Source organism: Aquarana catesbeiana, linkage group LG04, assembly GCF_042186555.1.
Source record: "Aquarana catesbeiana isolate 2022-GZ linkage group LG04, ASM4218655v1, whole genome shotgun sequence".
Taxonomy (NCBI): Eukaryota; Metazoa; Chordata; class Amphibia; order Anura; family Ranidae; genus Aquarana; species Aquarana catesbeiana.
The window spans coordinates 409,818,361-409,832,905 of NC_133327.1; the positions used below are offsets into that span (position 1 = coordinate 409,818,361).

At 40.2% G+C, this 14,545-nt stretch overlaps 1 protein-coding gene across 19 annotated transcripts in view; it reads right to left on the reverse strand.

Moving 5' to 3' along the window:
* Nucleotides 1–14,545, reverse strand: part of EPB41L2 (erythrocyte membrane protein band 4.1 like 2) — a 365,575-nt gene that overhangs the window by 9,275 nt on the left and 341,755 nt on the right. For 18 of the 19 annotated variants that reach the window (XM_073627272.1, XM_073627278.1, XM_073627277.1 and 15 more), the window contains 3 exons: nucleotides 10,772–10,894; nucleotides 8,163–8,261; nucleotides 5,494–5,574 (listed from right to left, as the gene is read on the reverse strand). In XM_073627272.1, the coding sequence (XP_073483373.1) occupies nucleotides 5,494–5,574; nucleotides 8,163–8,261; nucleotides 10,772–10,894 (303 nt within the window). The remainder of the gene's footprint in view (nucleotides 1–5,493; nucleotides 5,575–8,162; nucleotides 8,262–10,771; nucleotides 10,895–14,545) is intronic. The other variant, XM_073627268.1, reaches the window with a different exon arrangement.

Consider the following 14,545-nt stretch of genomic DNA (forward strand, 5'->3'; position numbering starts at 1 on the left):
GGTCGAGTATGGCGGGGTACGGTAGAGTACGGCGGGGTATGGCTGGGGGGATGGGATGGCTGAGCATGGATGGATGAGTATTGCTGAGTGTGGATGGCTGAGCATGGATGGATGAGTATGACAGAGGGATGGCTGAGCATGGATGGATGGGTGAGTATTGCGGAGTATGGATGGCTGAGCATGGATGGATGGATGGATGAGTATTGTGGAGTATGGATGGCTGAGCATGGATGGATGATGGATGAGGCTGCAGTGGGCACAGAGCAGCGCTGTGGGCACTACACATCCAGCCCATAGATCTGCTACAACCGAACTCTCTCCTCTCCGTTCACACTGTACAGATCGGTACAGAGAGGGGAGAGAGGAACCGGACATGACGCCGGTTTGTTTACAAGTGATCGCTCCGTCATTTGACAGAGCGATCACGTGGTAAATGGCCTCTGTCAGCAGCCATTTACCATGATCATTTACTGGACACTCCCGTGTGCGCGCCCCAGGGGGCACGCGATTCTGGGAGGACGTCAATGTACGCCCTCCCACAGTTGTCGAGTCGCACTGTATGTATCATTCGGCTTTGGCCCGGTTGTTAAGTGATTAAACCGTATTAGGTCCACAAACATTGAGGCCTGATTTACACCTATGCTGGTTCCAATTGAAGCATTTTCCAGGTGCGTTTTGTTCATACGCCCTTTTGTTGCATTTTTTTATGCATTTTGTGTTTTTAGGTGGTGTCAGATGTCCTATGGGAGAAACCAGCAGAAACGCATAAAAAATTAAAGCACTCTGTTTCTGATACGTTTCCATTTAAGTCTATGGAACCAAAACGCAAACTCCTGCAGGAAAAAAAGTCACTGTTTACAAAAAAAACCACACTGGTGGAAAATGCACAGATGTGAAAGTGAGCCATAGGAAACCATGTGAAATGGACTGTACTGTGTTTCTGCAAAACTGAAAATGCATTAAAAAACGCATAGGTGTGAACTAGGCCTTACTACATTGCAGCTTACAGATTCTTAAATGTTGTGGTTAGTTTTAAATTTTAGTCATATTTCCCTTTATTTTCAGCTGGTGAAACAGCCAGTAAATCTGTGAGTTTTCAACTCAAAAAGTGAAAGTAAAGCCTCATACACACGGTACGATTGTTGGCAGGGGATTGTCTGCTGACAGATTGTTGTCCTAAAATCTTACAGTTAGTACACCCCTTTTGACAATTGTTGTCCAACTTTTGGCCAACAAATGTTGGATGACACGCTAGTAAATTTTCAGGGGAAAACAGTTTGACGTCAGATTTTTGTATGGTCAGTACTCAAATCCGTCACACAAAAGTCAACAGTGCAAACACGCATGCTCGGAATCAATGCTCACCAAACACAAAATTAGCAAAAGGGGACCAAAGGGTGGCGCACAAGAGCTGAAATTCCTCGTAGTACATCAATACGTTCGTGTTTGTGGCACAACAATTGTGTAACGTTAGTATGCAAGACAAGATCCTGGCACACACCCTGAAAACAAAAATCAGACACTGGATCGGCCAACAATCGTATCGTGTTTACGAGGCTTTAGAGGGTTGTGATAACACTAACAGGGGTGCTTACAACGGTCACATTTATTCATTTACGTAAAACATTTATCCCAAAAGAAAAAACAACTGGTACTGCAACTGTTTAAAAAGCGTTAGCTAGAGTTTGGCTTAAATTTGTTAGTAAAGTTCATCTAAATATACTTAGTGAATCTAATACTCTCTCCCCTAAACAACAATGCTGCTTTCCAAAGGTGTCTACACTGCTCCTTCATCCAGATTGGACACATCCCAATACAGGAAGTGTGTTACTTAAATGTGGCGGATGGAAATTCCATCCACCATATTTAGGGATTGGTAAGCTGAAATATATTAAAGTGGATCTAAAGCCTTAATACATAGAATGCATCAAGGTAAAAAAAACCTTCTGTGCTGCAGATTTCCCCCGGTGTCCGCCCCCCCCCCCCCTTTTACTTACTGGAGTCTGATTCCAATCCTGCGATCCCGCCACTGTTTCCCTCCCCACCGGGAAAATTGATAGTAATGAGAGCCATTGGCTCCCGCTGCTGTAAATCAAATGCTGGAACGAGGGAGCAGGGCTGAGCCAAACAGTCTGTGTCAATAGATGCAAACAGGGAGGCTCAGGAGTGAGCCCGCACGAGTGCCCACATAAAAAAAATGCTTTCTATGGGGCACTTGCCAAAGGGGTGGGGGGGCCAGGAGTGCTGGTGGCGAGGGACCCCAGAAAAGGTGGATTGGGGCTGCTCTGTGCAAAACCACTGCACACAGCAGGTAATTATAACACATATATTGTTTTAATTATTTTTTAAAAAAGAGAAGCTTTAGCGTTACTTTAAATTTGTGTTTTTAAATTTAATAAGGCTTCATTTCTAAAATCACTGTTTTGCTGGCCCAACATTAACAATACTGCCTTGAAATGTCATACAGTACCATAAATATGTGATTTATACTAAATAGAATATGGATACCTTAACTAGGCTTAAAACGTGAATCAAATCTTAAAGAAAAAAATAGCTCAATCTGTAATCGGTAAATAACTTGTTTTATCACCTCACAAATTGCTTTGTCCACAAGAAAAGAAGGTAAACGTCACTGTAAATGAACTAGTATAGGATTCTACTGTAGAATTCCAATCTCTCTCAATCGGATATACGAAAGTATGAAGTGCGTTCACTTTAAAGATAGCCTGTTGATTGGGTAGGATTAAAAGGCAAGCTATTAACATGCAAGAAGCCACTGATTAGAAAGATTCAGTCAGATGTTAATGCTCTGGTAAAAGGAGGCAGTGGCGGAACTATCAGGGTCGCAACTGCAACTGGGCCCTGGCATTCCAACACCATCGGGGGCCCCAGCGGGATTGCCGGCCGCAGGGCTCTAATATGAGAGCATCTCCCTCATACAGCGCAGAGCCTGCACTGACAGTTCCACTCCCTCACATGGATGGGAGAGGAGAGAGCTGCTCCCTCACATGGATGGGAGAGGAGAGAGCTGGTCTGCTCCTTCTCCTCCCACCCCTTTCCCCTGATCATTCAGGTACTGTGCTTCACACTTCCCGAAGTGCACACACAGGAGGAATGGGGCGGGAGGAGAAGGAGCAGATCGTCTCTCTTGTCTCCCATCTGTGCGAGGGAGGGGGAACGGTCAGTGTAGGCTCTGGGCTGTATAAGAGAGACTATCTCAGCTCTGAGTCCTGCCGAGGAGGCACTGATAGGCGGCATTGATGAGCACTGATAGGCAGTACTGATGGGCACTGACAGGCAGCATTGATATACACTGTTAGGCGGCATTGATGAGCACTGATAAGCGGCATTGATGAGCATTGGTAGGCGGCACTGATGGACGGCATTGATAAGCACTGGTAGGTGGCACTGATAGGCAGCATTGATAGTCAGCATTGATGAGCGCTGATAGACTGCGCTGATGATCATGGCACTGATGATTAGTGCCCTTATCGGTGTAAACAATGTACTGACATTCTTGCCGGTTAACGGCTCTCCTTTCCTTACACAGACACAGCGTGGGAGGAAAGGACTGCCGATAACTGGCAAGTCTGTTTACATTTGATCAGCTGATCACATGGTAAAGGGCCACTGTGATTGGCCCTTTAACATGTTCCTTCAGACTCAGCAGTCACGGAGCACGCTGAATGCATGCCCCAGAGAGCACGTAGGAGGCAGGGTTCTGGGAGGATGTCAATGAATGCCCTCCCTGAACTGGAAGACTAAAACTCTGATGGAAAGAGGGGGACCCTTAATGGTTTCTTGCACCGGGACCCTAAAGGTTCTAGTTACCCCTGCTAGGAAGAAACAAACTGGAAGATGGGATTACAAAAACAGATCAGACAGAACACTATTTACTATACTGGCTGCGACATCCATTCAAAGCAACCTGCTAGGATATCAATTAAAGCCTACGTTTATCTAAAATAAAAAAACTGAAACATCAGCACAAGTTCGGTAAGATGTGTCCCTCGTGCCGCTGTGTCCCCCTTTCCTCCTCTAGTGCCAACTTACCCTGCCACCCCCCTTACAATCTTCTGGAGTGGTGAGGGTTAATAGAACTAAGGGCTGTCATAGACTCTCACCAAGAGTGCTTGACTACGCCTGCCAGTTCCATCCAGCTGCTCCATTTGTAGAAGCCATTACTACAGCTTCTATGAACGAAACAGGATCTATGAATGGAGGACAGGCAGGTGATAGGTTTGCCCCCTCCACTCACAGATAGTTACATGGTCAGTTGTTGATCTACAACAACATGTACATTTTAAATGCCAGAACACCAAATATCGACATCATTATTACAGATGACACACAAAGGGGTACAGTAATAAAGGAGAGTGGATACCACAATCCACTCTCCAACAGTCAACACAATGGGGTTGATTTACTAAAGATGGGGAGTGCAAAATCTGCATAGAAACCAATAGGCTTCCAGTTTTTTTGTCAACGCTTAATTGAACAAGCTGAAGACAGACGCCGATTGGCCACCATGCACCGCTGCACCAGATTTTGCACTCTCCAATTTTAGTAAATCAACCCGTGTTTACTTCTCACTGTGCTCTACAATTTACACTTTATTTATAGAACACAGTGTGTAGTGTGAGCCTTTAGCGTGCCATGAAATTCTCTGCATAGTGCTGCAGAGATTACTTTACGATTGGGAAGAGGCTGGTCATATGACTTAAAGGTCATCTGGCCAGGCTTTGAACATTAAAGTGGAACTTCACTATCTCAATCAATATTGACTATTTGTAATCCATATGGCTGCTAGCATTAATGGATAGGAAAGGATATATTTTCTTGTTTTAAAAACTTTTTTTTTTTTACATTTCTTCAGTTATTTCCTGGTTTCTATGCCTATGCAAATGATGTCATACATCCCACAAGTCTTCAGGAGGGGAGGAGAGGTTCTCTCAGCTAAGCACACCCTTCTGCTTTTATGCCTGAGCCAAGGAACGATGGATTCCAAGAAGTAAATGCTACACAAATCATCTGCCCTTACTCTAGATGGCAACAGACAGAAATGCTAGGGAGGTGTTCTTCTAAGTGAATTATCAGCAAAATAAAGCATGGCGACATGGATGGGAGAGTTTGATTTGAATATTAAAAATGATTTAAATTGTGCTTTTGGTTTGTGGTGCTCAGACACAATGTAATTCCACTTTAAACACTGAACTGTAACATCCAAAGCCCAAAGTCCAATAACCTTCACACAGTAAAGTCATCCTTTAGTGTGTGAAGGTTATGGTCTACCACTTTATATTGCATTAGCAGCAGAGCCATGTACTTCCTAGGTGAAACACATGGACTGAACTTAATATTTAGAAGTTTTCTGTAATCACTGGCACTCAATACAATAAGAGACTGTCAGATGATTGAGCATTAATAGTCTTATTAAATGATAATTACATTTTGTGGATGAGTGCAAATTCCGCACAGACAGAAAGAACTTACCTCATCATGGTCAATGTCAGCATCCCCACTAATAACTATACGCTTTTCAATTCTTGTTTCAGATATTCCACCTTTCCCGGTCTAGAAGAAGAAAATAATTACTAGCTACTCCTCTGTACCACAAATCATGAAAATATTACATCATTTATAACTAAATTACATGTGTGATGCAAAGCTCAATTTTTTTAAGAGCTATGCAAATACGACTTGCACACAATGGCTCTACTCATCTTCTAGTCTGACTGTGTACTACCAGCTTTGCACAGTTATGCAAAACCAACTGAACCCATCATCCCTTGTCTGAACAAACATTAACTGGAGATAGTCTGAGCAAACGATCACATGAAGTTGAGATCCACCAAGGCAATTTCAGAGCTAGTGCTTGTGGAAAAACGAAAACATAATAGTAAAAAAAAAAAAGCAGTGACCATCAAATAAAAGGTGTGTGTGTGTGTGTACATTATAAACAGCACTGATCTCATCCCCAAGTGAATCATAAAATGTGCCCCAAATTTAAATATATAAAACAAATCCCCCAATACATGCTAAGTTATGTAGTGCAACTAAAACTAAATCTTAAAACATCCATATCTGATTTTTTTTTTTTGCATTTTTCATTGAAATCAAGGGAAACGCATCAAAACACATTACTGCACAACATTGTGTATTATGAACTCCGTATTAAATGTCAACACAAGTCATAATGCACATCCATGCACATTGATAGAAAACATACCAACCAAAGGTGTGAAACCAATCTTGTGCCTATTTTTAATAGTAATCTGATGGCTGCATGTCCAACTGGTTTGACATACTGTAGATATGGGGAAATGATACCATTTGTTACTATTATCTGCAGCTTATAAATAGTTTTCCCAATGTTGCAACTTTGTAGTATTCATCTACGGTATCTCACAAAAGTGAGTACACCCCCTTGATTTTTTGTAAATATTTTATTATATCTTTTCATGTGACAACACTGAAGAAATGACACTTTGCTACAATGTAAAGTATGAGTTTACAGCTTGTATAACAGTGTAAATTTGCTGTCCCCTCAAAATAACTCAACACAGCCATTAATGTCTAAACCGCTGGCAACAAATATGAGTACACCCCTAAGCGAAAATGTCCAAACTGGGCCCAATTAGCCTCCCCCCCCCCCGTGTCATGTGACTCATTAGTGTTAAACAGTCCCAGGTGTGAATGGGGAGCAGGTGTGTTAAATTTGGTGTTATCGCTCTCACTCTCTCATACTGGTCAACATGGCAAAGGACTCTGAGGATCTGAAAAAAAATTGTTGCTCTACATAAAAATGGCCTAGGCCAGGGGTAGGCAACCTCGGCCCTCAAGCTGTTTTTATAACAAGTCCCATGAGACATTGCAAGACCATGACAATCATAGGCAAGACTCTTAGAGGCAGAGGCATGATGGGATTTGTAGCATAACCACAGCTGGAGTGCCGAAGTTGCCTACCCCTGGCCTAGGCTATAAGAAGATTGCCAAGACCCTAAAACTGAGATGCAGTCTGGTGGCCAAGACCATACAGTGGTTTAACGGGACAGGTTCGATTAAGAACAGGCCTCGCCAAGGTCGACCAAACAAGTTGAGTGCACATACTCAGCGTCATATCCAGATTTTGTCTTTGGGAAATAGACATATAAGTGCTGCCAGCATTGCCGCAGAGGTTGAAGGGGTGGGAGGTCAGCCTGTCGGTGCTCAGACCATACGCCACACACTGCATCAAATTGGTCTGCATGGCTGTAGTCCCAGAAGGAAGCCTCTTCTAAAAATGATGCACAAGAAAGCCTGCAAACAGTTTGCTGAAGACAAGCAGACTAAGGATATGGATTACTGGAATCATGTCCTGTGGTCTGATGAGACCAAGATAAAATTTGGTGGCAACCAGGTGAGGAGTACAAAGACAAGTTTGCCTACAGTCAAGCACGGATGTGGGAGTGTCATTGTCTGGGGCTGCGTTAATGCTGCCAACACTGGGGAGCTACAGTTCATTGAGAGGACCATGAATGTCAACATGTACTGTGACATACTGAAGCAGAGCATGATCCCCACCCTTAGGAAACTGGGCCGCAGTGCAGTACTCCAACATGATAACTACCACAAACACACCTTCAAGAAGACCACTGCCTTGTGAAAGAAGCTGAGGGTAAAGGTGATGGATTGACCAAGCATGTCTCCAGACCTAAACCCTATTGAGCATCTGTGGGGCATCCTCAAACGGAGTGGAAGCGGACTCCAGTGGCAACCTGTGAAACTCTGGTGAACTCCATGCCCAAAAGGGTTAAGGCAGTGCTGGAAAATAATGGTGGCCACACAAAATATTGATACTTTGGGCCCAATTTGGACATTTTCACTTAGGGGGTGTACTCACTTTTGTTGCCAACGCTTTAGACATTAATGGCTGTGTGTTGTTATTTTGAAGGGACAGCCAATTTACACTGTTATACAAGCTGTACACTCACTACTTTACATTGTAGCAAAGTGTCATTTCTTCAGTGTTGTCGCATGAAAGGATATAATGAAATATTTACAAAGATGCGAGGGGTTTTGTGAGATACTGTATATATTGGGCCTCAAAAGGTACAGACCTGCTTAATGACAGCACCACTATACTGCTAAAACTGTCCACTTGACTGAGCACTGCACTTTACCTTTGTGATGTGTGTCGTTGTAGTTGTTAAGACTGAATCCGAAGTGATGGTTTGGGCACTTAGTAAAATGCCAGGTTCACCGTCAACACTGCCAATCGCCTTTGTACAGGGAGGAAATAAGAGATAACTGTAAATTTTAAGATTAAAAACCTGTGCAGACCTTTAAAGGCCTTTAAAAAGCACTATGTTGATAAAAAATGTAGGTGAACACTGCTGGTGTCTTCCAGAGAATGCTAATTTGCTGTAATGCTGATCTTCTGACTTTAACAGTATTTTGAGTCCCTGTCACAAAACAAGTATGTAGCAAGTTGAGTCAGAGTGATGACAAAACACCTGATGTGAATACTTGTTCAAGCTCAGCGATCCAAAAAAACACTGAAAACATAGGATCGGAAAGACAGCCAGGCAACAGGAGTTTTTGGAAATAGAGGCAGCAATGGCAGTGCAGATATTGTGTCACAGTTTTTTTTTTAACCAGTAAGAAATTATCCTTTTTTCCCCCCCACAGAGTTTTCTATGTTAAACTAATGAGAAACAACTCATGGGACAAATAAAACACATTAAAAACAAAAATACTAAAAATGCTACTGAACACACATGCATATATCTAGCTTCACTGGGTATATGTAAGGGTTTACAACCACTTTAAAGAATAGGTAGATATTTAAATACACATATTCTGGTCACTGGTTGACGTTAAGTGTATTTAAACAAACATTACACCTGTTTGTGCATATGACTAAGCATTTCTACCTGTTCTAGCACCATAGTTTAAACTAAATTCATTTTGAAGTTAGTAGACTGGTTTATCACTGCATTCTATACAGTATAATTAAGGTGACAGAACAAAGAATGAGACACTGACTTTGTAAATGTCAGAACAAATATTTAAAAATGGAATAATGAAGCTACAGTGAACGACATTAGCATGATTTTAGCACTCAAACAAAACCTATGCAATCTTGGTTCTGGTACTACTGGAACACCATAGGGGACCTGCCCCACACAGGTTTGATTTAGAAATTAGAAAAATAGCCCAAAAGGGGCTGAAAATGTAGAAAACTACACTTACAATTTTGGGCAAGATACAAGGAACAGGCACCACACATGCGAACTAGTAGTGCCAACTAACCTAAAGGTGCTACCCTGTTTTACAGACTTTTTAATGGACATGTGCATTTTTAAAAATAAATTTCTACACAAATGAATTTCAAACTAAGCAAATCATGTAAGCAAAGATTGCTTTCTGTAAAAAACTGAATATCAAAACAATCAGCATATACAAAGATGCAAAGGCGTGCTACGGGGTACTTTAAGTAAACTATAGCTTCAGAATAAAAAATTGTTAGCAAGCATGTTTTCCTATGCAGGATAGAGTTTGTATGGCCCTTCTGCAATGAACATTCATCTTCTGCCTGCCAGCTGTATTTCTTCTTAATGTACATTCTCTGCATATATTGGGTGCTGTAATGAATGAAGTCCCTTGCACATGCGTAAATGTTATGTTAGCTCAGGCTAGCCAATCAAAATGACTGAGCATGGCAGTCTAGAAGGTGACTGGGCAAAGAGGTCGAAGGTGCCCAGGGAGCATGCTGATGTTGCATTACTGGAGATGAGGTGAAGCAGATTTTAGCTCTGCTTCAACTTACGAATACTTCAGAATTACAACTGATTTAAAATTATTAAACTGTCATTTATTTTCACCATAACCATCAATTCCAATTGTGCCTAAAAACTTTTGTCTAGTTACAGAAAGGGGTTTGATATACAAATTTAACTGCAGTACCTCTGAATCCCCACCATGGAGTCTACCAATATTCACATTATAGATTGCAGAAAATACAGGTCCTTCTAATCAGAAAGCACAGCAATACTATGTAAATGAATTGCTTCCTTCAAGCTAAAAATCCAGCTGGCAGACTAGAAGAGGCATGTGTCCCTCCTCTGACTCATCTAGGGTGTAAGGTAAACAAATGTGACTAGAACATCAAATTACAGACACTATTCACAGCACAGTAGTAAATAACTGTAGAAATAATGGAGTCAGTAGTCTTTGAAATGGCAGCTGCTGACTTCACAAGTCAAATCTGATACTTTAATATGCAAACTTTATACAAAATAAAATTAAAGTTATTTAAATTATTTTTACGCTTAAAAAAAAAAAAAAAAAAAAAGAAAATATATAAAAACACAATAGAATCCCTTTACATTACAAATGGGAACAAGTAACCAAAGGTGGTTATCCAAATCCACCTATTTATTTAGTAAGGTTAGAGTATTATGGTTAGTTATGGCTATTGATATATACTGTAGTGAAATATTTTGTAGTACCAATTTTAAATCGCAAGAATAGATCTTCAAAAGAAGTTAGCACAATAAACTGACTAAATGTGATGAGAAAAAAAAAATCACCATTTTGCAAACATAGAAAGGTATTAATATACTAAATGCAAGACACCTGATTGACATCTTGAATTGCCACTGTTATGCAGCATAATCAACCCTATTCTGTCTTTAAAGATTTTAGAGTAGGTTTGTTTTGTTTTCTGACAGGATCATCTTGGATTTAAGAAGAGAAAGAAAAAAAAGAGGTACCAAACAATATCTACCTGAGCAGATTCAAATGTAATTGTTTTTGTCTCTGTTTGTACAATTGGGACTTCTTTTGTGGAGATTTCAGTTCTTTGTGTGGCATCAGAAATGGTGACCATCTCTGTTTTCACTACTGGAGGCTAGAGAAAAATCAGCATGTTATTCAACATCAGTAAAAGATCTGTCATTTAAAATATGTAATGTAATAGCATCTTTCCGTTTATAGGTTTGTAACTCTTTGTCTGTGTATGTATTTGGGGAATGTGATTGATGTTTAAGCCTAGGTTCACATTGCAGCAATTTGACATGTCAAATCACATGCCAAAGCAGCGGCTATTGCCGACAATGGTACCGTCTGAATTGGTGCAACGCCAACTTTGTGGCGCCACACCGAATCCCAAAAGTAGTTTCTGTACTACTTTTGGAAACTTTGGGGTGCAAATTGTATAGACATCTGTGCAGCAACCCGCACAGATGTCTTTAAAAACGCCCCTGAAGTCGGGACTGACATGCAGGAATTTCAATCCTGCTGTCAGTGTGAACCTGGGCTCAGTCAATGTTTTTTTGGGATGTCTGTTGATGTTAAAAGGTTAAGAAATCCACAAGGTTAAACATTTTCTATTGTTTTCTTCTAATGTAGAAGATATGCATTGTCTGTCAGAAGCAATTAGCTCACTAGGCATGTTCTGAACTGTCAATGTAGAATACCTGATCAAAAAGGTATCTCCTAAATGTGCAGAAAAAGACAGAACCAGGAACTTAGGGTTTCCATGTAAAAGGAGATACCTTGGACCAGCCACAATCCTTGTCTAATTTGACAGCAGTGTAAACATGGTCCACATAGTACTACCAATCTTTCACTTGTACATATATTAGAGTGAAGGACTGCCGCCTCTTGCAGTAAGAGATTTCCTAATAAGTAGGAATATTTTCATGTGTAATAATGAGCATGAACAACATAGTATTGGTCAGTCACACTATCACAGCACTAAAAACTGTAATATGACCTGTTAATGAAGGGGTTTACAGGTTAGTACTCAATTGGTTAAGAAGAATAAGCTCACAATAAAATCAGCCAGAGGTCCTGGATCTCTTGTTTTAAATCTCATTTACTACCAAGAACTTAAGAATGGCCATAGTTTATTTATAATTCAGTGCCTCAGAATATATTCGTCAAAACAAACAAAACCAGAGGGTGAGTACATACAATAGACCATTATTTAAACTCTGCAGGCACCATTCCTGCATCAAAGTGAAACATTTAACACATTCCACCCCAAAACAAAGAGAGTGATGGAGGAGAAATGGGACTCTAATGTGCAATATAGAGGAAACACAGTAAATTTATAAAACCATAACATTAATGTATAAATAAAAATAAAAGAACAGAGTCCATATCAGAGTCCAGATTCATATTTATAATTCATGGCCATCTACATTATACTAAAAATCTGACACACAAGTTTCAACATATGCGACTGTCCGTTAGTTTGCATCTTCAGGAAACACAAAAACCTTCCTTTTTTAACTTTCCCTCGTTCCACCCAGGTTTTCCAACTATGGGGTATTTTAGGTTTTATACAAAAGATACGAAAGATGTAATTTCTGTTATGTACAGGTTCAATTTATTTGGCAGAACAGACTTTCCGACATATATGCAGTAGGTGTGAATCCCGAAGAAGCAAACTAATCATGAAACATATCGACCCCAGATGACTGAAAATTGCTATGTCAGAGTTTTATTACAATGTGCCATATTGGTCATAATTTAGGGATATGACATGGACTCTTATTTTTACTTATACAATAAAGTTGTTATAGTTTTTCCTCTGTATGGCAAATCAGAGTCCCATTTCTCTTTACCCAGTTTCTTTTGGGGTAAAAGGTGTTATAACTCCAATTCCAAAAAAAGTTGTGATGCCGTAAAAAATATATACATAAAAGCAGAATGCAATAATGCAAATCTCACAAATCCATATTTTATTCACAATAGAAAAAAAAAAAAAAAAACATATCAAAAGTTTATACTGAGAAAAATGTACCATTTTAGGAAAGAAGGTCATTTTAAAACTGATGGCAGCAACAAGCCTCAAAAAAGGTGGGACAGAGCTATGTGTACCACTGTGTAGCATTCCTTCTCCTTTTGACAACATTCTGTAAATATCTGGGAACGGAGACCAGTTGCTGGCGTTTTGGGAGAGGAATGTTGTTCCAATCTTGCCTAATCTAGGATTCGAAATGCTCAACAGTCCTGGGTTTTCTTTGTCGTATTTCTGCTTCAAGATGCGCCTAATATTTTCAATTGGTAAAAGTTCTGTACTGCAGGCAGGCCAGTTAAGCACTCTTCTACAAAGCCATGCAGTTGTCATAAATGTAGTAAACGTTTTAACAATGTCCTGCTAAAAGATGCAAGGCGTTTTTTGTAAAAGATGTCATCTGGATGGGAGCATATGCTGCTCTAAAACCTGGATATACAGTGGACAGAAAATGTATGTGCATCCCTTGGAATTAACTGGTTTTCTGCAGTAATTTGCCATAAAATGTGATCTGATCCTAATCTAATTCACAATAGACAAAAACAATCTGCTTAAGCTGATAACACACAAACAATTCTAATGTCTGTTTGAACACACCCATTAAACATTCACAGTGCTGGAGGAAAAAGTGAACCCTTGGACCTAATGGCGGGTCGAATCTCCCTTGGCAGCAATGTGACTTAAAGCAAGCACTTTCAGTAGCTCTAGATCAAACCTGCACAACCTTCAGGAGGGATTTCTGATGATTCCTCTTTACAACACATCTTCAGCTCAGACACATTTGTAGGTTGTCTGGTGTGACCAGCTCTATTGATGTCATTCTGCAGCACCTATATAAGATCAAAGTTTGGCCACCCTGACACAATCCTGTAGGATATTTTGGTAAACTTAGGAATTAGTTTTCTCCTCGATGGTGGCAAGTGATGCAGGCTCTGGGACAGCAAAACAAGCCCAAATCATGATGTTTCCTCCACCATACTTCACCACTGGAATAATGTTTTAATGTTGGTAAGCAGTATCATTTTTGCACCATACATAGTGCTGAATATTCTTCCTGAACAAGTCAACTTTTGTTTTATTAGTCCACAAAACATTTTTCCAGTAGCATTGCAGTTTGCAAAAGTGTATTTTGTCTGACCACAGAACAGTTTTCCACTTTGCTATAGACCAAATTTTAAATGCGCTCTGGCCCAGAGAAGATGGCAGTGTTTCTGGACCATGTTCAGATATAGCTTCTTTGCATGATCGAGCGTAACTTGCATTTTTGTATGGCACAGCAAACTATGTTCACAGTGATATTTGAAAGTATTCCTGTACCCATGCAGAATCCTGCCCGTTTTTAATGTGTTTTCCAGTGCTGTCCGAGCGCCAGAAGATCACAGGCATTCAATGTTGTGTTTCGGCCTTGTAATTTGTGCACAGAGATTTCTCCAGATTCTCGGAGACTTTTGATGATATTATGTACCGTAGATATTTTACCCTTTGGCCATCTGTACTTCAGAGACACTGTGACTTTCTATGATGCTCTTTTTATACCCAATCATGTTACTGACTTGTTACCACTTAACCTTATTTTTTTCTTAAAATGGTACATTTTCTAAGTTTGAACATTTGATATGTTTTCTATTTTTTACTGTAAATAAAATATGAGTTTATGATTTTTTACAAATCATTGCTTTCTGTTTCTATATAGATTAGCAGACCAACATTCTTGGAATTGGGGTTGTAGGTTTCACTAGGTCTGTCAAATCTAAA